At 48.4% G+C, this 23,659-nt stretch overlaps 1 protein-coding gene across 15 annotated transcripts in view; it reads right to left on the reverse strand.

Annotated features, from left to right (window-relative positions):
- The window catches only part of TRAK1 (trafficking kinesin protein 1), a 158,282-nt gene that overhangs the window by 18,351 nt on the left and 116,272 nt on the right, over positions 1–23,659 (reverse strand). For 11 of the 15 annotated variants that reach the window (XM_060638361.3, XM_060638354.3, XM_060638356.3 and 8 more), the window contains 2 exons: positions 19,161–19,263; positions 13,445–16,193 (listed from right to left, as the gene is read on the reverse strand). In XM_060638361.3, the coding sequence (XP_060494344.2) occupies positions 15,395–16,193; positions 19,161–19,263 (902 nt within the window). In that variant the 3' untranslated portion in view covers positions 13,445–15,394. Of the gene's footprint in view, positions 1–13,444; positions 16,194–18,312; positions 18,404–19,160; positions 19,264–23,659 lie in introns of those variants that run through there. The other 4 variants (XR_009611949.3, XR_009611950.3, XM_060638364.2 and 1 more) reach the window with 4 other exon arrangements.

Raw genomic sequence — 23,659 nt, forward strand, 5'->3', positions numbered from 1 at the left:
TTTGCCTAATGTGGTATGTTTGGTCCCCCGCAGGGGTGGCGCATATTTTAACAAGGTGGGCAGTGGTCTGCTTGCGAAATGAGACCTTACTGACGCCAGAACTGAAGCTCCTGCAAAATGAACAAGTCAGGAGGTGTGGTGTTGGCAGCGTTTGCACTGATCTTCTGGGGGAGGAGCCTGCAGGGCTGGGACCAAAGGGAGCATGACTGGGAAGGGCAGATCCACCAAAGCACAGGGGGGCAGGGCTTGATGTAAGCAAGTTAGATAGCCAGTGTGGGTGCTGGTTCCTACAGATGGCTGTTGTTTATGCTGGGGTTGGAAGAGGGAAATGGTGTCTTCAAGCTCTTTTGTTCCTGGAGAGGCCTTCTCATGATCTTTGTCTCTTGTAGGCACACTGTGAGATGAGAAAATCGCTCTCCCTCCCATCTGCCTCTGGTGTGTTTCAAACTGCTGGTTCTACACTATATCTCTGTGGGCTGTTTGTCATGCTGTCTCTTTAAGGGTGAAGCTTCCACTTCCAAATTCCCTCTGGGACCTTGAGGATCCAAGCCCATCCATTTTTAAAACTCCACGGTTAGCCACCCAGGGGCACCTGGATGGCTTAGTCGGTTGAGCATCCGACCTGATGAGCATCATCATCAGGTCATGATCTCACGGTTCGTGAGTTCGAGCTCCACATCGGGCTCTGTGCTGACCGCTCGGAGCCTGGAGCCTGCTTCAGATTCTGTGTCCCCCTCTTTTTCTGCCCCACCCCTGCTTGTACTCTGTCTCTGTCTTTCAAAAATGAATAAACATTTTAAAAAAATTAAAAAAAAAAAAACTCCAGGCTTTAAGTCCAGCTGGTCGTAAGAACTATGAAATTCATCCCCTCTCACTTTCAAAGGCAAGTATTACAGGGATTCATCCTCCCTGTTCATGGGCTCCTCTGCATGAAAGTCTATTTCCCACACTTCTCTGCACCACCAGCTCCCTCACCACCACAGATGGTCAAGGTCTGTTTCACTCCCAGACCCCATCCTCATCCTTCCTACCTACTTCATTGTGGCCTTTTCTTTGCCTTTAGTTGTGGAGTTTGTTCTGCTAGTCTTTGGGCCATTTTCTGGGTTATTTACAATGATATGATGACTGTTATCTAGTTGTATCCATGGGTCAGGGTAAACTTAGGGTCCTTCTACTCGGCCATCTTCCCAGCCGACCATAATGACTTTTATTTCTTTTTCTTGTCTGATTGCTGTGGCTAGGACTTCCAGTACTATGTTGAATAAAAATGGTGAGAGAGGTCATCCTTTTCTTGTTCCTGACTGTAGGGGAAAAGCTCTCAGTTTTTCACCATTGAGGATATTAGCTGTGTGCTTTTCATATATGGCTTTTATTATGTTGAAGTATGCTCCCTCTGAACCTACTTTGTTGAGGGTTTTTATCATGAATGGATGTTGTACTATATGTCAGATGCTTTTTCTGCACCTATTGAAATGATCATATGGGGGTGCCTGGGTTGCTCAATCGGTTAAGCATCTGACTTCAGCTCAAGTCATGATCTCATAGTTTGTGGGTTCGAGCCCCATGCTGGGCTCTGTGCTAACAGCTCAGAGCCTGGAACCTGCTTCAGATTCTGTGTCTCCCTCTCTCTCTGCTCTTACCCTGCTCATACTCTGTCGCTCTGTCTCTCTCTCACAAAAAGAAAATAAACATTAAACATTTTTTTGGAATGTTATATGGTTTTTATCTTTTCTCTTGCTGATCTATTATGTTGATTAATCTATGATTATCAGGGTTTTCTTGCATCCCAGGAATAAACCCACTTGATCATGGTGAATTATTTTTTTAATGTACGATTGGATTAGGCTTGCTAATATTTGTTGAAGATTTCTGCATCTATGTTCATCAAAGATATTGGCCTGTCATTTTCATTTTGTAGTGGTCCTTATCTAGTTTAGGTATCAGGGTAATGCTGGCTTCATAGAATGAATTTGGAAGCTTTCCTTCCTCTTGTATTTTTTGAAATAATTTGAGAATAGGTATTAATTCGTCTTTAAATGTTTGGTAGAATTTGTCTGTGAAGCTGTCCAGTCCTGGATTTCTGTTTGCTTGTAGTTGTTTTTTTTTTTTTTTTTTTTTTTAATTACTGATAGAATTTAATTGCTCGTGATTGGTCTGTTCAAATTTTCTATTTCTTACTCAGTTTTGGGAAATTATGTTTCTAGGAGTTTATCCATTTCTTCCACGTCTTCCAGTTTATTGGCATATAATTTTCATGTCATTATTTTATAATCCTATGTATTTCTGTGGTGTCAATTGTTTATCTTTCTGATTTTGACTCTTTTTTTGTTTGTTTGTTATGATGAGTCTGGCTAAAGATTTATCAATTTTGTTGATCTTTTCAAAGAACAGCTCATTTTCATTGATCTGTTCTATCATATTTTTAGTTTCTATATCATTTATTTCTGCTCTAATTGTTATTATTTCCTTCTTTCTACTAGTTTGAGGTTTTGTCTTTTAGCTCTTTTATGTGTAAAGTTAGGTTTTTTTGAGATTTTTTTCTTCTTGAAGTAGGCCTGTATTGCTATAAACTTTCCCCTTTGAACCACCTTTGCTGCATCTCAAAGATTTCAGACTGTTGTGATTTAATTTTCATTCATCTCTATGTATTTTTTTTTGTTTGATTTCTTGGTTGACCTATTCATTGTTTAGTAGCATGTTGTTTAACTTCCATATATTTGTGCATTTTCCAGATTTTTTATTGTGGTTGAATTCTAGTTTTATAGCATTGTAGTCAGAAAAGATGTATGGTATGACAAATAATTTTGAATTTGTTGCAACTTGTTTTGTGGACACATTTTAGGTATATGGTGTTATACTTTACATCCTTTTATTTTGTGAATGCTTTGACTGATTTTTATAGTTAATTTTATGACTTTTGTGCTTCCTACTTTTCTTACATGGGGGGGAGGAGTAAAGAATGGGTTCAAACTTAACCATCAGCTTAATATATACTGCTACATGCATAAGACGTTATATACAAACTGGATAACCACAAATCAAAAACCAGTAATAGCTATAAAATTGGATTCCTTTTTCTTTATTTTTTTGCTTATCACTAAAGAAAGCCAGCAAATTGTGAGAGAAAAGAACAAGAAAGGGAACAGAGAAGAACAGCAAAAACAACCATAAAACAACAAAGGGAAAATAAGTACATTCCTATCAATAATTACTTTGAATGTAAACAGACTAAGTACTCTAATCACAAGACATAGGGTGACAGAGTGGATTAAAAAAAAAAAAAAAAGGCCCATCTATATGCTGCCTACAAGAGTCTCATTACAGACATAAAGACACATGCTTTTCCTTCCCTTCACTTTCAGTCTGCATTTATCATGCAAATAGAAGTGAAAAGAAAGCCAGGGTAGCAATACGTATATTGGACAGAATAGACTTTTACGTATATTGGACAGAATAGACTTTAACACAAAGACTGTAACAACAGACAAAGAAGGACACTATGTAATAATCAGGAGAACAATCCAACAAGAGGATGTAACAATTCTAAATATTTATGCACCCAACATGAGAGCACCCAAGTACATAAAGCAGCTATTAACAAGTGTATTGAAACATATAGGAAGTAATCAATAGTAAGACAATAATAGTAGAGAACTTGAACACCCCAATGACATTAATGGATAGATTACCCAAACAAAACTCAACAAGGAAATGGTGGCTTTGAATGACATTTTGAACTAGGTAGATCTAACTTATATTCAAAACATTACATCCTGAAACAATAGAATACACCTTCTTTTCAACTGCATGTGGAACATTCTCCAGAATTGAGCCCATACTAGGTCACGTAGGCCACATGGTCTTTTCCTTCCACTGAAAAAGTTCCCTTTAACAGTTCTTATAGAGCTGGTTCAATTGTCATGAATTCCTTTAACTTTTGTCTGGGAAGTTCTTTATCCTATTCTGAATGATAGCCTTGCTAGATAGAGTATTCTTGGTTGCAGGGCTTTTTTTTTTTTTTTTTTTCCCCTCTCGCTCAAATATATCCTTTAAATATATCATGCCACTTCCTTCTCGCCAGCAAAGTTTCTGGTGAAAAATCCACTGATAGCCTTATGGGGTTTCCCCTGTATATAATCATTTTCTTTTCTCTTGATGCTTTTAAAATTATCTGTTTATCACTACTTTTGCCATATTAATTACCATGTGTCTTGGTGTGGACCGCCTTGGATTTTTAATGGGGGCTCTCTGTGCCTCCTTGATCTAGGTTTCTGTTTCCTTCCCCCAATTTGGGAATTTTTCAGGTATTTCTTCAAATAATCTTTCTGCCCCCCTCCCTTTTCTATCTCTTCTCCTTCTGGGATCCTTATAATGTAAATGTTATTATGCCTGATGGTGTTGCTGAGTTTCCAGAGTCTATTTTCATTTTTCTTTCTTTCTTTCTCTTCTCTGTTCTGCTCTGCTCTTCTGTTTCTCTTTCCCTTTCCCATTCAGCTTGATGGCTTTCCATTACTCTGTCTTCCTGGTCATGGATCCATTCTTCTGCTTCCTCTAGTTTACTGTTTATTCCATATAGTGTGTTTTTAATTTCAGTTATTGAGTTCTTTATCTCTGATTGGTTCTTTTGTGTGTTTTCTATCTCTTTGTTGAGGGTCTCACTGAGGTCCTCCCCTCTTAAGTCAAGTATCTTTGACCATGACTTTTTTTTTTTTTATAATTTATTTATTTTTTAAATTTAGCATATAGTTAGCATATGGTCAGCAGTTAGCATATAGTTAGTTAGCATATACTTAGCATATAGTTAGCATATAGCAATGATTTCAGGAGTAGATTCCTTAATGACCCTTGCCTGTTTAGCACATCCCCCCCCTGACAACCCCTCCAGCAACCCTGTTTGTTCTCTATATTTAAGAGTCTCTTACGTTTGCCCTTTCCCTGTTTTTATATTATTTTTGCTTCCCTTCACTTATGTTCATCTGTTTTGTATGTTAAAGTCCTCATATGAGTGAAGTCATATGATATTTGTCTTTTTCTGACGAATTTCGCTTAGCATAATACCCTCTAGTTCCATCCACAGTTGCAAATGGCAAGATTTCATTCTTTTTGATAGCTGAGTAATACTCCATTGTATATATATACCACATCTTCTTTATCTATTCATCCATCGATGGACACTTGGGCTTTTTCCATACTTTGGCTTTTGTGATAGTGCTGCTATAAACATTGGGGTTCATGTGCCCCTTTGAGACAGCACACCTGTATCCTTTAGGTAAATACCTAGTAGTGCAATTGCTGGGTCGTATGGTAGTTCTATTTTTAATTTTTTGAGGAACCTCCATACTGTCTCCCAGAGCAGCTGCACCAGTTTGCATTCCTACCAACGGTGCAAGAGGGTTCCAGTTTCTCCACATCCTTGCCAGCATCTGTTGTTTCCTGAGTTGTTCATTTTAGCCACTCTGACCAGCATGAGGTGGCATCTCAATGTGGTTTTGATTTGTATTCTCTGATGATGAGTGATGTTGAGCATTTTTTCATGTGTCGGTTGGCCATCTGGATGTCTTCTTTGGAGAAGTGTCTATTCATGTCTTTAGCCCATTTCTTCACTGGATTATTTGTTTTTTGGGTGTTGAGTTTGATAAGTTCTTTATAGATTTTGGATGCTAACCCTTTATCTGATATGTCATTTGCAAATATCTTCTCCCATTCTACTGGTTGCCTTTTAGTTTTGCTGATTTTTTCCTTCAATGTGCAGAAGCTTTTTATTTTGATGATGAGGTCCAAGTAGTTCATTTTTGCTTTTGTTTCCCTTGCCTCTGGAGATGTGTTGAGTAAGAAGTTGCTGTGGCCAAGATCAAAGAGGTTTTTGTCTGCTTTCTCCTTGAGGATTTTGATGGCTTCCTGTCTTACATTTAGTTCCTTCATCCATTTGAGTTTATTTTTGTGTATGGTGTAAGAAAGTGCTCCAGGTTCATTTCTCTGCATGTCGCTGTCCAGTTTTCCCAGCACCACTTGCTGAAGAAACGGTCTTTATTCCATTGGATATTCTTTCCTGCTTTGTCAAAGATCAGTTGGTCATACATTGGTGGGTCCATTTCTGGGTTCTCTATTCTGTTCCATTGATATGAGTGTTTGTTTTTGTGCCATCTTGCTGTGATTTTTGTCCTGTTCTTTCATTTGAGATCGATTCCTCTCTCCTCATTTTGTCTCTCTTTCTGTGTGTTGAGTCAGCTACACCTCCTGCTCTTGAAAGTAGTGGGCTTATGAAGAAGGATCCTGTAGTGTCCTGCAGTACAATGTTCCATGTTTACCAGAACCTGACATTTCAGGGCTGTCTCCTATGTATGTTGCATGCACCCTGCTGTTGTGTCTTGGCTGATTTTTTCCTTCAGTCATCTACCATGGCTCCCTTTGCCTCTTGTGAGAGGAAGGTTTTGTCCCTGTTTTGTTAGGGGGCCAGTCTGGGGCCACCTTGGGATTGAGTTGAGTCAAACCAGGCATTTTCCAGAGATGCAGTAGCACTGAACTGCAGGGTACTTTACTGTGTTCTCTGAGAAGCTTTTGTTGGTGGGCAGGGCCCACAGTCAGACCAGATATCTGTCCCCAGCCCACAGCAGTTGGACTGGTGTGTGTGGTTATTTTCCTTCTCTTTGGGGCAGGAGTCACTTTGGATGGGTCTGGCCTCTATTTGGGGCTGCTTGCACAATGCCAGGCTGATGGCATTGCTTTGGATAGGCTCTGACCAAGGGCATACTGCAGGAGAATGCAGGGGCAGCCATTCCCACAGATGTTCCTGTGTCTAGATGGGGGGTGGGGAGAAATGGCACCCACCAGCTCCTTTGTAATTGGAGAAGTCTCCCTGTGATCCCTGACCCTCCAGCACATGTTCTGAGATTAGTAAATAAATGTTTCTCCTTTCTACCCAAGGCAGGTTTTCAAACTGCTGCCTCTATGCTGCAGGGCTGTTTGATGTGCTGTCTCAAGGGTGGCGACTCCCATTTCTTCTTACCCTCCCTGCTCTCCCAGAGCCAAGCCCACTGATTTTTAAAGTTTCAAGGGGCTAAGCCCCCACTCGTTGTAAGAACTCATGAAATTATGCCCCTCTGTTTTTCAAAGCCCAATGTTCTGAAGATTCGTCTTCCCTACGTGGGTCCCCCGTGCCTGGGATTCCTGGTGTGAGGGTCTGTTTCTTCTCTCTGCTCTCCTGGCACTTCTCCAGAGCTCCCATGCATGGACAGTCCTGTGAGTTGATTTAGCTCTCTACTGGTTTTCGCCTTTCCTACCCTCTTGGACGTGGCCTCTTCTCTACATTTCACTGTGGAGAGTCTGTTCTGCCAGTCTTCAGGTCATTTTCTGGGTTATTTACGCTGATGTGGGTGTTACCTAGTTGTATCCATGGGATGAGGTGCAATTAAGGTCCTCCCACTCTGCCATCTTCCCTGAAGTCTCTGTATTTAGCCAGAGTTTACAGATTGTAAAATAAGAGCCATTGGAATGATTTGTCAAGAGATTGCTTGAAAAATCTTGTCTTTCTCTCCCGTCAATATTCGTTCTCTGAGGCTGGCTTGTCTATGGTGGGTGTTATTAAGGTAAAACATGGAAGCATCATAGATATACCTTATCCCCTACAAGGAGCAAGATTGTCAATCTGAACTAGCTGGGATAAAAGAATCCAACTCCTTTATCACATTGAAAACTTTGAGACACAGTGTTCATTCCAAGTATGTATGCAGGTATTTACCGTGGAAAATCACTACTTACAACTGTTTAGCAATGATTGCAGAATGACAAAGTGTAATAGTGAGTCCCTATATTAAATGTTTTATGCATACTTTGAATAACATGCAGTAATTTCAGAATTTTACTTCTCCTATGTTATGTTCTTATATTCTTGAGATATATATAGATACATATATCATATTATTTTGAGAGAGAGAGAGAGAGCACGCAGGTGTGCATGCACAAGCCAGCAAGAGGGGCAGAGGGAGAGAATCCCAAGCAGGTGCCATGCTGTCAGTGCAGAGCCTGATGCAGGGCTCGATCTTACAAACTGTGAGATCATGACCTGAGCCAAAATCAAGAGTCGGATGCTTACCAACTGAGCCACCCAGGCTCCCCTTGAAATGTAATTTAATGTCTTGAATCTAATAATTTAAAAGTTGGTTTTGTATTTTCATTGTATTTGACAAATATTGGCCCATCTTGATTGATTTAAAGCAAACCAACAAATGCTTCACGACTAAGAATTGAGAAGCACCATTTTCTATGTCTGTAAAGTCCCGGTGGCTTGTTGGCTGTTGACACCTGGCTCAGTGACCCCCCTCCCTCTTCACACCTATGTATTCATGTGGGGTCAGGACTCCAGCTTTGACAAAGCAGACTTGGGGGAACCAGAGACAGGATATTAGCTGATGAGGGTGGAAGTACCTATTTACCCAGTTCCTAAGCCAGGTACTTTGTCTTTTTGGTGGGTCAGTTCCAGAGCCTCTGCAGAACTGGGGGCACCCACTCAGAACAGCTGGGTGCATAATGCAATTACTTCTCCAGTCACAAGCTAGGACCCAAGGGCAGTGAAGGCCACTGGCTGGAAATCAGGCAACCAGGAGAGTCAGGAGTCACATGGAGCCATTGCTACACTGGGCCTTGGTGTCACAGGTGGTGAATAGAGGCCTCAGTGAGGACTTAGGGTTTATCTACTTGGGGGCTTAGGAGAACAACACCTCTGTTTTTTCTGTTCTGAAAAGATGTTCCTAAATTTTGGCCTGCCATTTGCGGACCACCTCTCCCAGTCCCTCAGTGGTGCAGCTACCTGGCCGTAGAAAATCCTGCCGCATTCTGCCCTGCTCGTGGTCGGCACCGGGTTCCTGTTTTGCTTCTCTTCCCTGGGTCTCTCGTGTCTGCTCACAGGCATTGCCAAGCCTTCATGCTGCTGGTCTAAGCTAAAGGCTCCACTTTCCCTCTCTGGTCTTAAGTTCTTTGGGACTTGAGAGCAGAATCAGCCTGAGCCTTGGGCATTAGGGGGAATACCCAAGTATTGCTGAACAGACACTTCCTCCAACCCTGGATTTGGTCACTCTGCTGGGCTTAGGACACATGGGCTAACGTATTAAAAAGGGGTACGATATCTAGAGCCCACTCTCAAATGCTTTTGGAAAGAGCAAGGGACAAAAATTATTTTTATTTTTTTTTCTAATGTTTATTTATTTTGAGAGTGAGAACAAGCAAGGAGGGACGGAGAGAGGGCAACAGAGAATCCTAAGCAGGCTCCACAGTGTCAGGGCAAAGCCTGATGCAGGGGTCGATCTCTGACTGTGAGATCATGACCTGAGCCCATATCAAGAGTTGGATGCTTAACCAACTGAGTCACCCAGGCGCCCCAACAGAAAGTATTTTTAAAAGGAAGATGTATTAAAAGGGGGTGGACTAATTTCCAAAGGTGGAAACACCCTACTATGGCATGTTTTGTAAACTATGTTTCGCTTTCTTCTGCCTCCCAGGGGTGGCAGGGTATGTAGGAGCTGGTCTCCTTCCTGTTCTGAATTTCTTTACTGATACCCCAAGCCTGTGAATCTGCTGCCCCCTTAGCCTGGAATGCCTCCCTCCATTTCACCTGCTCAACTCAGACCATGCCTCCTGACTTCCCTCAATGTCTCTGTTCATCCCGGTAGCCTTCCCTGAATTGCTTTCCAGGGAAGAGCAAACCCACGTGATTCCAGGACTGGCTCCTCAGAGTAGGTTCTTCCAGGTCTCCTGCTGTCTTCAACGCCCTCTACTGGCTACAGAAAATGCTCCCAGCACAGGTTTTCCAGCCAGGAGCCCACGTTGAGCAAAGACTTAATTTTTTTCTAAATTTCCAATCCATTTAGGTAATTTGGCATAGCTTTCCACCTCCACAAACTTCTTGCATGAAGTCTAAGTTCTGGGTGACCGCAGTCCTACGAGCTTGGGGGAAGGCACCCGTCTGCTTTCTTCCCCCTGTTGGACAGGCCCCCTAGGCATACCTGCCTCTCTGCTCCCAGGCACTGTTTGGGAGTGAGTCCCACATCTGTCTGGTGCCAGACACTTGGTGATCCCCTGGGGATCTCTCTGAGGAGACCCACTTGCTTCCATTTCTACTCTCATGTGGTCACTGTCCGAGGAAGGGCGAGGAGCTGCAGTGGTATTCTGGGATAGCTCCACTTTCTCCGTCCCCCACTGTGAAACTAGCTCTTCTATATTTAGATCTTCAGACTCCTCTGGGACTTCTCCCAAGACCCTAGAGTTGGCCCTCTAGGGTCAGGGAAGGTGAGGGACCCTCTTCAAAGCCCTCCTTCATGTACCAGCTCAAAAGAACCTGTTGGGTCATGGGGGTTGTGAGGAGACAATGGCAGTAAAAAAGGAAAATGGCTCAGTAGGTTTCATCCCGAATCTTTTGGTCTTAATGCAAACATATACTCAGTTTTTTCTGTCCTCATTTAAACCAAGAATTTGAGGTCTTTGTTCCTGGTCCCATCAACTGCCTCTTTGACAACATCCCCTTGGGCCATGGTGCCTTCCGGTTCAGCAACCTGGGCTGGGGGTAGGACTCAGGAAATACAGGAAGAAATTCAACACGGGACAGGGAGGGAAAACCCAGCTGCCCCAGGATCCTCCTGCCATAGCCAGGAGACAGAAGAATGCATTTATGCTTATAGTTTACGAGACCTATGCTATTAGGGTGTTTCCCACCTTTTCAGGGTTTCTTGAATCTTTTTGAAATTTTTAATGTTTATTTTTGAGAGAGCAAGAGAGTATGCCAGTGAGGGAGGGGCTGAGAGGGAGACAGAACCCGGAGCAAGCTCCAGGCTCTGAGCTGTCAGCACAGAGCCTGACGCGGGGCTTGAACTCCCGAACCGTGAGATCATGACCTGAGTCGAAGTTGGACGCTTAACCAACTGAGCCACCTAGGCGCCCCTTTTCCTCTTTTCTTTTTTTCTTTTAAATAAGCTCTATGCTTAACATGGGGCTCGAACATACAACCCCGAGATCAAATGTCACATGCTGTACTGACCACTGAGCCAGCCAGGCATCCCTCTTTTAAAAACAAATTCTTATTTGCTTTTTCCAGAAACACAGGAAAATGACTTGTAGACACATGTCAAGCCCCTTTATCTTAATCCTTTAGCATCTCCTAAGAAATGGGACAAGTTTTTACACAGCTACAGTACAACTGAGTTCATGAAATACTGATTCAGTATTTTTAAATATACCCAATATTCAAATTCCTCCGATCATCCCAATAGCTTTTATAGCAGGTGTTCTAGTTCAGAATCATGAGTGGCATTAGTTGTCTATATTCTCCTTTATTCTGATATAGTTCCTTGGTCTTTCATGACATTGACATTTTGAAAGGGAACAGGTACACGGTTTTATAAAATGTCCCGCAACTTGAGTTAGCCAATTTGTCAACCTCACGATTCAGGTTTTGCAATTTTGCCAGAGTTGCACAGAAGTGATGTGTGCTTCCCGGCACATCACCTCAGGAGACACCTGATGGCAGTTTGTCACATTTGGGTAATGGTAAATTTAACGACTTGAAAGTGGTGCATGACAGGTTTCTCCACTGCAAAGGTACCTTTTCCCCTTTTGCAAATTACGCACTCTGTGGGAGAATATGTGCGTAATTATTCTCTCGTTTTGGCATTCGTTGTTGTCAAGATGAGTTAGTTTTATGGTTGCAAAATGGTGGTTTTTCTAACTCTACTGGCCCTTTATATCAGTTACCCTACTACTGTAAGGAAGGGCCTGGAAAAATGCATCCTAGGATCCTTTTCCCATTCCTCAACATCTTTTCCCTCTGCTTGGAATGCCCTCCTGCCACCCCACCCACACCCCGGGGCAAATCCTGCCCATCCTTGAAACCCAGATCCAGGGTCACCTTGTCTCAATGCCTTTCTTGCCCCAGCTGGGCAGATAAAGCCCTTCTTCTGCCTTTCCCCTTCAAGCAAGGTGGGTGCAGCTGTCTGGCCTCCTCGAGCCCCTTGAGACAGGGAGAGACTGGGCAGGCAAAGCTCCTTCCCAGGGCAAGACTCCCTACTAACTCAGCCTGGCCCTGCACAGTGGTTCTAGAACTTCAGCCCAGAATCACCCGGAGGGCTTGGTAAAATACAGACGACTGGGCCCTACACAAAGGGATTCTGATGTACTACCCGAGAAACTCACTGGCTTAACACGTTTGTTTGTCCCTCAGATCACATGCCAAATGCGGGTTGGCACGGAGTCTGGTCTACATGGTTCCTCAGCAACCCAGGATGATGGAGGCTGTACCAACAGGTGACACCATTTCGACCTGTGCTTCAGGGGAAGGGGAGGAGCATGGAAAATCGTGCATGGATTTCTCTCTGCTCCCAGCCCACAGGCCAGAACTAATCATGTGTCTTGTCCACGGCGGAGTGGCCAGGAAGCATGGGGGTCAGACGGACCATTTGGTGAGTGCCCTGGTTTCCCTGTCGCAGCTGGGCAGGCCACCTTTCCACTCCCCAGACACCCCAAATGCTTTCCGGCCTTTGTGCCGGCTGCTCTCTGCCCACAGGGTCTTGTGCCAGATCTCACACCGTTGAATCAAATGCCACCTTCCTGGAGAAGCCTTCCTTGATGGCCCAATGTACACTGCCCTGTAATTCTCTGCATGGCCCTTATTATGCCATGTTTGAACTGTATGTTCACTCTACAGGGACAGAAGCTACTTAGGTCCCCGCTACCTAGAACAATGTCTCACACGGTAGATACTGAAGATAAATTTACTCAGCCAATTAACATTTATACCAATTAACATAATATACCAGAGGTATATTACTGTTCACATTTTACAGGTTGAAAAAAGCCCCAAAGGCCCTAAGGGGCTTGCCGAAGGTCATACCGTGACCGAATGGTAGCGTCTGATTTAAAATCCACGTTGCCACCACCCACGACTATGTTTGCCTGCATAATTTCACTGCTTACACATACTGAGGCAGCAGGTTCAGTCTTATCCTTTTTGTCCCAATTCTCTGATACCCCTCTGCAATCCTTGGTCTTTAGAAGTTTCTTGATTCTGTGGAGGGCAATTTGGTGACCTCTATCTAGGAATTTATCTCACAGATGGGCTCCCATATGTGGAAAATTACATATAGGCAAAGGTTTTTTTCATTATAGGGCTGTGATAGAAAAGGCGGGAATTAACTCCATGCCCAGCCCTAGGGTACTGGTCCACAGGAGTATGAACGTGTTCATTGTGGGTACCTCAACACGGTATAATGTAGGGAATGTAGGGAAGCTCTCGAGGTTCCAACTGGAAAGCTGTCTAAGGTGTAGTATTGTGTGAAAGGGTGGCTGTAACAGTACAGTCAGTATATGGCTTTCATTTACTCGTCCCAGAGAGCTGAACAGCTTTAGGTGTCCCATAAAGAGATCTCCTCGATGAAAAATGGAATACAAGTCAGAATCCGAGTGTGGTTTCCATCATTTGAACTTATTTTATTGATATTCATTAGAGAAGGAAATCGTATTGTGTTTCGATGCATTACAACACGCTCTTTTGGTAGTGGTTGCACAAGGTCGATCATGAACTACACTAAGTACTGCAACCTTCGAATTGCCGATTTTTTACACTGGTATTTCCTTTGTGGTGATGGGTGGCTCCTCTCTGAATACACAAAGTGGTCCATTCAATGCGTGGTTTTCATACTCCTTTGTGGTTCTACCTACTGCTTTAAAATACATTCAAATAAAAAAATCTCCTTGCAGTGAGTGCACGCATACAACCGAAACAACCCACACCTTCGTGTTCTGAGAATAAATACTCTAAAATCGGACGACTGACGTCTGCTCCTTTGAGACTTTCTCAAAGACCCTTCAGCGGGCGTGGGTTTCCACTCACTCAACTGGACACACTGGGGGAGGGGGCGGGGAACAGGGGACGGCAACGCGACAACTTCGTCTGCACGTGACGTTACCCTTCCGCAGACGGCTGGACCAAAGGACCACGGAACACTGAGGGACGGCGCAGTCCTCAGGTTAGAATAAATAAGTTACCTGCTTGGCCTGGAAGGCCACAGCCACGCCGGAACCGGAAAGGAGAGCGCAGGTTTAAAACGCAGCACGCACAAATAACTAAAAGGTCCGAACTTCGTCAGCGCCCCCAACAGGACCAGGCTCCCTCGTTCACGCACGGTTCTTCCCACGAGCACCTATCTTCTAGACCCAGGCCTTCGCGGGAGAGGGAGGATACCTTGCGGTAAGCGCTCGGGTCCGAGACGTGAGGGCCCTACGAAGACCACATCCGTGCAGACACGCGGGCCAGGCTCGGGCGTCCCAGGAAGGACTGGAACCAGCCGACTGCCACAGCCCCCTTTCTCCCGTGAACTGGTTTCGTATTACGTACGGGTGGCTGGGGTTCCTTTTACTGCGGACAGATTCCACTCCCAGCCTCCTCCCCCGGCCTCCCCCACCCGCTTTCCTTTTAATCGCGTTGTTAAACGTGTCTCGGGGCTGGGACACGGGGTCCCCAAGCCCCGCCGCTCTCTCAGCAGCGGTTTGGTATGAGGAAAACCGTACGGTGTCGGTGTCCTGGAACCACGGCACGCGGACTGTGACGCGCCACCTCGTACCATTACTTCCCTGCCTATAAAAACACAGACAACGGAACCTTCACGCAGGACACACGGGGGCTGCCGCAAGGGCCGACGGGAGCATGGATACATTCTTCCAGGTCAGACCTCCGGCCTGACGAAGGATTACGGGACAGGGAAGGGCGACAGAGGTCGAAGGCATGGAAAGAAAAAGTCCCACCTCAAAAAAAAAAGAAGCGACTCTCCGTTGAAGCAGAGGAGTGAAGGTCTTGAGGAAGCCAGGCCGCCCCTGAAAGAAAGAACAGCCCTGCGCTCCCGAAAGCTACATCAGCTGCGTGGGGCCACCGACCCAGGCTCCTGCGGCGCTTCCGGGGCGAGCGAGGGGAGGTGCCCAGAGACACCGGCCGGCAGAGGCGTGGTGCCCCGTGCCGGCTCGCGATGCACAGCGCTGGGAGCCCCAGATTCACTGGTTTCCTATCCATGGGATAAGAACGACTTGGGGGTTTCAGTGCTTCTCAAAGGAGAGGAGGAGGAAGGGCCGCCCGCCTGCCCCTGTTCCCCGGCCGCACAAAGTCCCGGTGACAGCAGTGACAGCCAGGGCCCTTCCCGTGGGATATGGAGGAAGGGCAGGGCGGATACAAGTCTCCAGGTCCTATGTACACACTGTACACAGTCTCCACTCTTCCCCCATTAGGCACGAGGTTGATTTGTCTAGCTCAAGAGGGGAGGGGGTGGAGGGGGAGAGAGGGAGAACGCGCAGTGCAGCGTGGGGGGAGAGGGAGGCAGGAGCAAGACGGGTCTCCTCCAGGGGAAGGGCCCCCCTCCCGTCCTCACCGGAAGCTAGTTTGTTTGGGGAGCTTAGCACCCATCAAGATGCCCGAGGTGAGAGTCACGGGGGCTTTCATCTGCATGCTGGACCCCACCATGGTGGGGAAGCTGCGGTTCCGCCGGATGCCGCTGTTGAGCTGCAGCCCGCCGATGGCACTCGTGACCGTGGGGCATCCGAGAGGCAGGCCCTCGGGGACCAGGCCCCCGGGGACGAGGGCCTGGGCTGGGCCCGGGGGCCCACAGAGGAGAGGTCCCTGATCCTCAGTCAAGGTGGGGACGTGGGCTCGCCCTGAGTTCACCACTTTGGCCACGCCAAACCTCCTGACTTTGTCCACGAGGTTGAGGTTGGAGACGGACACGTCTGTCTGGCTCTCGCTGCTCCGGACGTTCTTCTTCTCCCTCACCTCCCTCAGGATGGAGCTGGCCGGCTTGGAAGCCAGGAAGTTGTCGTAGGGAGGGCTCGTGCACTTGAACTCAAAGGAGGGCGGGGAAGACGTGGGTGTCTGCAGAGGCGAGTTGGGTGGGGTGGAGGGGATCACCGCCATCCTGGGGGTGTAGGAGTGCAGGAGGGAGCCCCGGCCGGCCCTGTCCCAGCTCTGCGGGTCATATACGGCCGCGGAGATGCCCCGCTCCTTCAGCAGCCACACCAGCCCCAGAGACGTGCTCATGGTGGTCGTGGACTCGCGGGTGTTAGTGAAGGACTCGGCCAGGCTCAGTCTCCGTGGAGTGCACGGGGTGGCCACCGGCGTGGACTTCAAGTGGCTGGTGCCGCCACAAGCTGGAGTTGGAGCCGAGTTAAGGCTGATAAGAAAGGACAAGAGGTCATTCATCAGAAAATGCCCACGAGCCCCCGCGAAAAGGTTCGTGGCCAGTCTCCTGCAGGAGTGCAGGGAGGACCCGCCCAGGCTCCCCAGATGCCTCTTTCTACGTCTGTTCCTCCCTCCCGCCCCTGGGGGCCTTGGATTCCCTTGCGTGGGGGCATGGTTTAAAGTTAACAAGCTGCACATGAGTCCCTTGTCTCAGCCCCGGAGGGTGGGGACAACTGTCCCCTTGGCAGGTGACGAAACTCAGTCTCAGAGGTTAGGTGGCTGATTCAGTGTCACGCTCAGCTACTGAGTGGAAGACCCAGGATTCGAGCCCAAGTCTGGGTGGCCCCAAAGATGGGGGGTGGGGGAGCCCTTCAGCAGAGAGGCTTTCTTTCCCTACCCCATTACTCAAGTTCCGGTGTTCCTTCCTACTGTCTACTCCCGAGGCAAGAAGTTAACCGGGACTCGGGATCTGAGAGCTTACCCCCAGGAATGGCCCCAGCAGGTGGAGAGCCCGTGGGTGAGGGGGAGACAGGCTGAGGGGTGTGCATCACAGCAGCATCACTCCCCGGCCTCCTGACTTCCACTATAGCGCCCTTCCCTGCACCGTGCTTCCCCCTTAGTCCTCCTCCTGTGGTTGCCGATTCCACCTCCGTGAGCAGAGTTATGGGGTCAGAGGCAGCCGTGTCACGTACTATCAGGCCTGCATCTATGGAGCTATCTAGAAAAAGGCTCACGGGAGGTGCGACACCTGTGTCACCAAAGGAAAGCAGCAAGATTTCTCCATCCACTTGTGTCATGCTGGCTGAGGACCCACTATGTTCCAGAAGCTGGAGTCCAGCAGTAAAGGGAGTGAGGCCAGCGCAGTATAACAGGGGCTGCAGGGGGAAAGACATTGCTGTCTGCTTAAAAATCAGGAAAGACCCTCTCTTAACAGCTGGTCCAGGGATGGGGCCAGGCCACAAAGGCATGGAGGTCCTTCACAGTTGCCGGCTAAACCCCTAAGGGCAGGGCAGCACACCCTTCCTTAGAGTCTTAGGAGACCTGCCCTGGTACCTCCCCAGGGCCATGGCAGGGGCTGCAGGTACCCCTTGGAGCAGGCCAGCTGGCCAGCTGGGTGGGCCCCAGGAGCTGGGGGAACAGAGCCCTCTCTCCCCAGCCTGGCAGAAGGAAGGCCAGATACCTTGGGCAAGACACCAAGTAGGGGTATGGGCAGGGAGGGGCCTCGCTCTGGAGCAGGTCCCAGGAATGACCTGAGCAGGGGCCTTCTGCTGGGGGAGGGAGGGTTCACAAGCACGTTCGAGCTAAGGCATCGTTTGGCTGCACACTGGGGTGACCTTGCCGCTGGCTGGTCAGCTCAGGGTGAGAAACCCAGAACAGGCCCATCTTACGCAAGCTCAGGGGTCGGGATGCTGGTGGGTCGGGAGCACTCAGAGAAACACGAGATTAGAAGCCACAGCAGATTCCTAAGGTTAAGAAATGGATTCTCCAAAAAGCACAAGTGGAATTCTACAAAACTGGTCTACAAGCAGTAGGGGGCAAAAACATGGGGGACTTAAAATCTTGTTTACAAGGCCATTCTGAGGAAGATCTCTCATTTGGTCTCAAGCTGCCATTCTTCCACACCCAGGCAAAAAGCCTTCTCTTGCTAGTGAACGCCCAGGTCTTTTCTGTCCCTGATGAGGCTCCGTGGACCCCGAGATGGGGACAGGAGTGCTGTTTTGAGTCCTACGGCTTAGACAGAAGATCACCAGGCACCAGCCTCTCCCGGGAGAAGCCCCAGAGCGTGGTAAAAAACCTAGAGCTCTTCCAACATCGGGCTACGGGTGGGGACGCCGGCTTCTCCAGAGGCAGGAAGGGAGTCAGAGAAGACAAGCTCAGATGTAGATTCCCTTTCTGCTGAGAACTTCGGTTAGGCCCATATTAGTGCCGGCACTCGGCTCAACTGAGCATTTAGAGGGGTTAGGGGCATCCACTGTCAAGGCCACGTTAGCCAGGCACAACCACAGAGACACATCCACGCCTAAGTCCTGGGTTAGTGGCGGCCACGCGTGCACACACAGCTCCTTCCAGGTGGCCCTGCCGGGGGCAGGCACCGCTGGCGGTGTGCTCACCCCCTGCCTCGCCTGTGGGCTCATTCTCTGCCCTACATCTCCTCTCAGCTCGACGGGGCATAGGGCCGCTTCGTCATCCTCCTCACATGACCTGCGGAGAATTATTCATAGTTTAAGGTGTTCCCTGGGGCGGCGGCTCCCTCCGAGCTGGCCCTGCTCGCCTCCCTCCCTTCCTGCTTCACCTGCATTCGCCCCGGGATCTTGCTCGACTGCACCATACAGAAAAGGGCTGAGGGGGTCACCTCACCCCGTGGAGGGAGACCGTTTTCTCTTTCACTAGAAGCTGTGGAAGGCCTGAAACCAAGCCAAGCAGACCACCCCAGGCCATACAAGTCCTCCTGCCAGACAGTGTCAATCTCTATCGCTTCTGGAAGGCACCGAAGGAAAATGGGCCATGCTGGGCACACGGCTGGGTCTTCGAGTCTTATCCTTTCAGTCGTTACACTGTGGCTGTGGCACATGGTTCCTGCAGTCTATTCTAGAGGCACGCGGCCTCCACTCTGTGAAGGAACTCCATGCTCTACTGACAGACTTTGGGACAGAATCCCATCGGACGTGGCTTTACTGACTGTGGAAGCGTCAATTTCGGCTGGTTAGGGAGGGACGTGGCCAGCTAAAAAGGCACCTAGAGCCTGGGTCCACGTCTCTCTGTGCTGGATCTGAATCAAAAAGGGCCTCCACTCAAGAGGAAGATGGGACCCCAAACAGCAGGTGCTACGAGACGCCTCAGCTGGCCCAAGTTGGTTCTGAATGAGCCTCTCTACTTTGGCTTTTCTTGCCAGTAAGTCTTGCAGGAAGCGCCCCGACCTCACCCCGTCCTTACCCACCCCGGGGCCGGGGTCCCTTACCTTGGCGTGACCCGCGTGAGCTCATCTGAAGGATGCAGGATACGACATGTGGTGAAGGTGAAGGTGGAGTTGGTCTGTGACATGCACTTCCCAGGGTGGTGTGCTAAATCGGGGGAGGGGGGAACAGAACATATTCCTTGCATCCAAGTAAACCCATGAGAAAGTTAAAATCCCAGCACGGCCCTCAAGGGACAGAAGAAGCGATGAGCTACCTTGTTAACCGGATCTGGGCAAGGAAGGTGTAATCACATGTTCTGGATCGAAGGTGGTCTTTCAAAAATAACCACACTTTTGAGCACTGGTTTGCAGAGCATCAAATTGCAGCTTCCGACCCAATCCAGACAGGGTTCCCCATCAGCGTTCTTTGGCCAGTAGTGGATCCAGTTTGAAGAGCTAATGAGCCCTTGGGGGTAATCTGGTTTCCCTCCTCAGGGGTCAGAATCGGCTTCCTTCTTGTGGTGTTTCACACTTCTTTTTACTGGCAAACAGGTGCCAAGTTCTGCCAAGGAGAGGGGAGAGGCGTGGGGATGGGGAGGGGCGTGCCACCAGAAATGGGGCAAGGCCCACATGGCTCCCTTTCCTGTGTACACGAAAAGGGGCTCGGGGGAGCTGGCTCCACTACTGTCTATGTGTGGTCCGCAGGGTGGGAGATGGGATGTCAGCTGCCCCAACAACAAGCTGGCAAGACTCCCAGAGCCCAGGGCTGTCTTTAGCTCCAGGATCAGGTGCGGTCTGACACACACCAGTGCGTGCGGCCCCCGTCCCCCGGGCCGCTTTCTTGCCGTCTCTAGGATGTCTGATTTTTAATGAAAGAGAAGTTGTCCTCAATGTATTTCCTTTTAAAGCGCTAAGGGGCTGTTGTTAAGGCAGCTGAAGACTATGATTTGGGGCAAAGTAAATCACAGAAGCATTAGGAACATGCATCAGAAAGCTGGCGAGTGGGAAGTAATGAGTGATCGAGTCTATGGGAGACATCATGATTGTAGAGGTCACCCTTGTTCATAACTCAAATGCAAAAAGCAAAAAAAAAAAAAAAAAAAAGGAAAAGGAAAAAAAAAAAGATGCTGCTCTGTATAGCATGCACGATGGCACAATGCGGTACTGGGACGACCCCCCGCCCTGCCCGTCCCGACACCCCTCTAGCAGCTCAGCCCCCAGAGACCTCTTGGGGGAGGGGGAACGCATTTGGTTCTCAGAGGCCATGAGCACTCCAAAGATTCAAAAGGCCGCGAACTAGAATCTTCTAGCTCATTCTGGCAAGTTTTCCCTTGGGTTTGACAAAAAGGAAAACAAAACAGAAGAGATTGGTGCCCCAAACCTACAGATCCACACGCAGTTGACTGGGTCTTAAAAAACAAAAAAAAAATAAAAGCAAAACAAAACAAAAAAAAGCCCAGAACCAGATGAAACAAAAACTGTCGGAGACAGGCAAACTGAAGGCAGGCAGGACAAGGCCAGAGCACAAAAACGGTGGCAGGGACTAGAGGCGCAACGTGAGACTGCTGTGCCCCGATTGTGATGGTCCGACTCATCTCTCTGGGTCGAGGCAGGCGCCCATGGCCCCTGGAGAGGCAGCCAGCACTCCGGCCACCAGAGCCAACTCTTAACCACGGGCAGCACCGGGCAGAGCAGGAAGGGGCAAAAACACACATGAAAACAGCCTTTATGAATCTTTCTCAACCGATAAATGTGACGGCTTAGGAACCGGGCAGGGTAACTGGAAAATCGCGGCCAACAAAACAAAAATGGAAGAAGCTATGAAGAAAAGGCAACCAAACAATCACGATTCTCTGGCCGCAATAAGATCTAGCAACAAAAGCAATAAAAAGCCTCAGAGAAGCATCCCAAATAACAGGCGTGAGGGGTTATTTGGGAGGGAGGGAGGGAGGAAAGAAAAACGCAGGAAGGAGAGGTAACGAAGAAGACACAACAGTGGAAAGAGAGATCACCTTAAAAAAAAAAATCAAAACCAAGGCTGGCTTTAATTAGGAGTGGACCCCATTTAAACACAGGAGATTATCAAATCAAAAGGTCCCAAAGGTTCGCTCCTCTCCCCCCGCCACGTAGTGGATCTTCCCTTGCGACACATGGTGGCATCAGCAGAAGCAAAACCCATCTGACACAGATGGGTTTGGGGACAGGAAAAGGCTGCTAAAATTCAGAAGTCATCATTTCCCAGAAGCAACGGATAGGAAGATCAACAGGAAGGAATCAAAAGTGCCAAGCCAGAGGTTCGGCCCCTCCGAAATACCACTGGGACGCCTGGCCCCGCTCTCCGCGCGTCACCACTGCCTGCCGGGCTGCTGCAGCGTTTCCCTTCCTTGGGACACAACACAGAGACAGTGAGTCGCCCGAGGCCTCTGGTGCTCCCCACGGAGCAGCCACAGGCTGATTCCCAAAGCCCTGCCTGCGGGAGAGCAATTCCTCCAAGAAAGAGGCACAGGATGCCTTCTCGCCAGCAGGGGCAGGGGCTCAGGGGGAGGGCTCCCTCCTGGAGTCCCCTGGTCCCCACGGGACACCAGAGCCCTGCCTCAGCAGCTGTGTGTGCACCTCCTGCTGCCCACCCGGGGCTTCCGAGGACAGGGTTGCTTGGATTTAAGACTCCGACTCCCTGCTTAAATCCTTTTCCTCTTCCTCAGTCTGGGCTGCAGGGCCTCACAGCCTTGCTCGGGGACAGCACCACGTGGGTTAGAGTATTCACACCGACAAGGGCTTCCCTCGAGCGTCCCCTAATCCCTCGTTATTCACATCTGTTCCTTCTCTGCCAGGTTCTGACACTGCTACAAAATCCTAATGTATCAAAGGGGACCTTTAAACTGAGTTAATCCTTGTTATTCAAGATCGTCTACACTGGTGAACTACACGCAGGGGGCCAGCGTACACATTCGTTTTTCTGCAAACATGCCTCGTGCAGGCACACCCCTTTGGCCAGCCGCAGGTCGGGGCACAGAAGGGCTTTCCGAGGGCAAGAGCTACCCTGCTCACTTGCTCTCTGATCCGTCCGTGCTGTGCTTTCTGCCTAGAGCAGGTGCACTGGGTAAACGGTCTGACGGGCTGTGCTCCTCTGGAGGGGAAAAGGGTGGTGAGGACTGACGGCAAAACTGGGCGCTCGGGATCTCGCCGCTGCAGCTAGTGATGGGGCCCATGGTCTCCGGTGAGCTGGGGCTTCCTCCCTGCGTGGCCTTGAGACAGCACTGAGGATTACGCAGACCTGGGTGATGGCTGCTCGATGGACTGTTTGGGCCGCCCGGGGACGGGCGGGAAAGCCCACTGCTCTCCCCGTGGCCGCCTGCTCTAATTGTGAGGAGAGCAAAGGGTCACTCTGGCGGGGACATGAAGCGTGACCAAGACTCTGCCGGTCTCCCACCCGTATGATGTGATCTGTACACAGCGACCCGTGCATTTCAGTCAATCCGAGGGGTGCTGTCCTTCCCCCCATACTGCGGGCTGGTAATGTGCTGGGGAGAACAGGAACTTCCCCTCTAAGGGCCATCATGGCACCCAGTCCTTAAAACAGCCCTCACGTGAGCCCACACGGATGCCAAAAACTATACCTGCACCCGGAAGTTTCTAAGGAGTCACCAAAAACACACCAGGGCAAGGCTGTTTCAAAGGGGATTTCTGAGGACGGAGAAGCCTGGCCATGACACACACCGGAGATTTTCTTTCTTTTTGCTAACATGAATAGCTTAAAAATCAAAATTACAAACACATCTCCGGATCCTGGAAAAAGAGGACTCTGCCTTTGTGATGCACTGAAAGCTTCCGTATGCTCTTCCCCACTTTCCATGGGAAGAGGCCAAACCTACGTAAAGTGAACAAAATGCCTCCAATGTTTTCCTTTTCTTAATTTGAACACATAGCGTGTGAAGTTGCTGTCACACAGTTCGGATCTGCTTCGCAATTTCTATAAACTCATTAACCAACGCACACGCCCATGTTCTCTCTCCCACCTGCCCCTACAGTTCCAGTAGCTGCCATCGGTGCCCACGGGCCAGCCTTTTCTATCCAAGAAAAACCAGACCCACAGAAAACAGAAACCATTGTCTATCCAGCTTAAAGGCATGGCTTGAGCTAAATCCTAAGAGCATCAGCACCTTTTCTTGGTTTTGCTTTGGTTTTGTTTTTACCTTTTTACTAGTTCCTAATGACTGTTACTTTTTGTTCAAGGAATAATCACATTTGGGGGAAGGGAAGGAGGCGGACATGTCTGCCTGTCAGCTGCTTGCCCATTAAAAAAAAAAAGAAAGAAAGAAAAGAAAGAAGGGGCAAAAAGCAATGCTTTCGAATTCTTCCTAAAAGACTTAAAATGTCAGGGCATAGGAAAATGCTTTAGAGACTTCTTTCTGTCACTTCTTTATCTAACTCTGCCCATGATTTTTTCTGGGAAAAAAAGAAGTTTCATGCGTTCCTGTGGGAAAAGCTCCATAAATCTTTTGTGTGCCCTCTGTTTCATCATTAATATAAATACTGTGTCCAGGGTTCACGTGGCTCTAACA

The sequence above is a fragment of the Panthera onca genome, chromosome C2 (genome assembly GCF_046562875.1).
Source record: "Panthera onca isolate mPanOnc1 chromosome C2, mPanOnc1 haplotype 2, whole genome shotgun sequence".
Classification (NCBI taxonomy): domain Eukaryota; kingdom Metazoa; phylum Chordata; class Mammalia; order Carnivora; family Felidae; genus Panthera; species Panthera onca.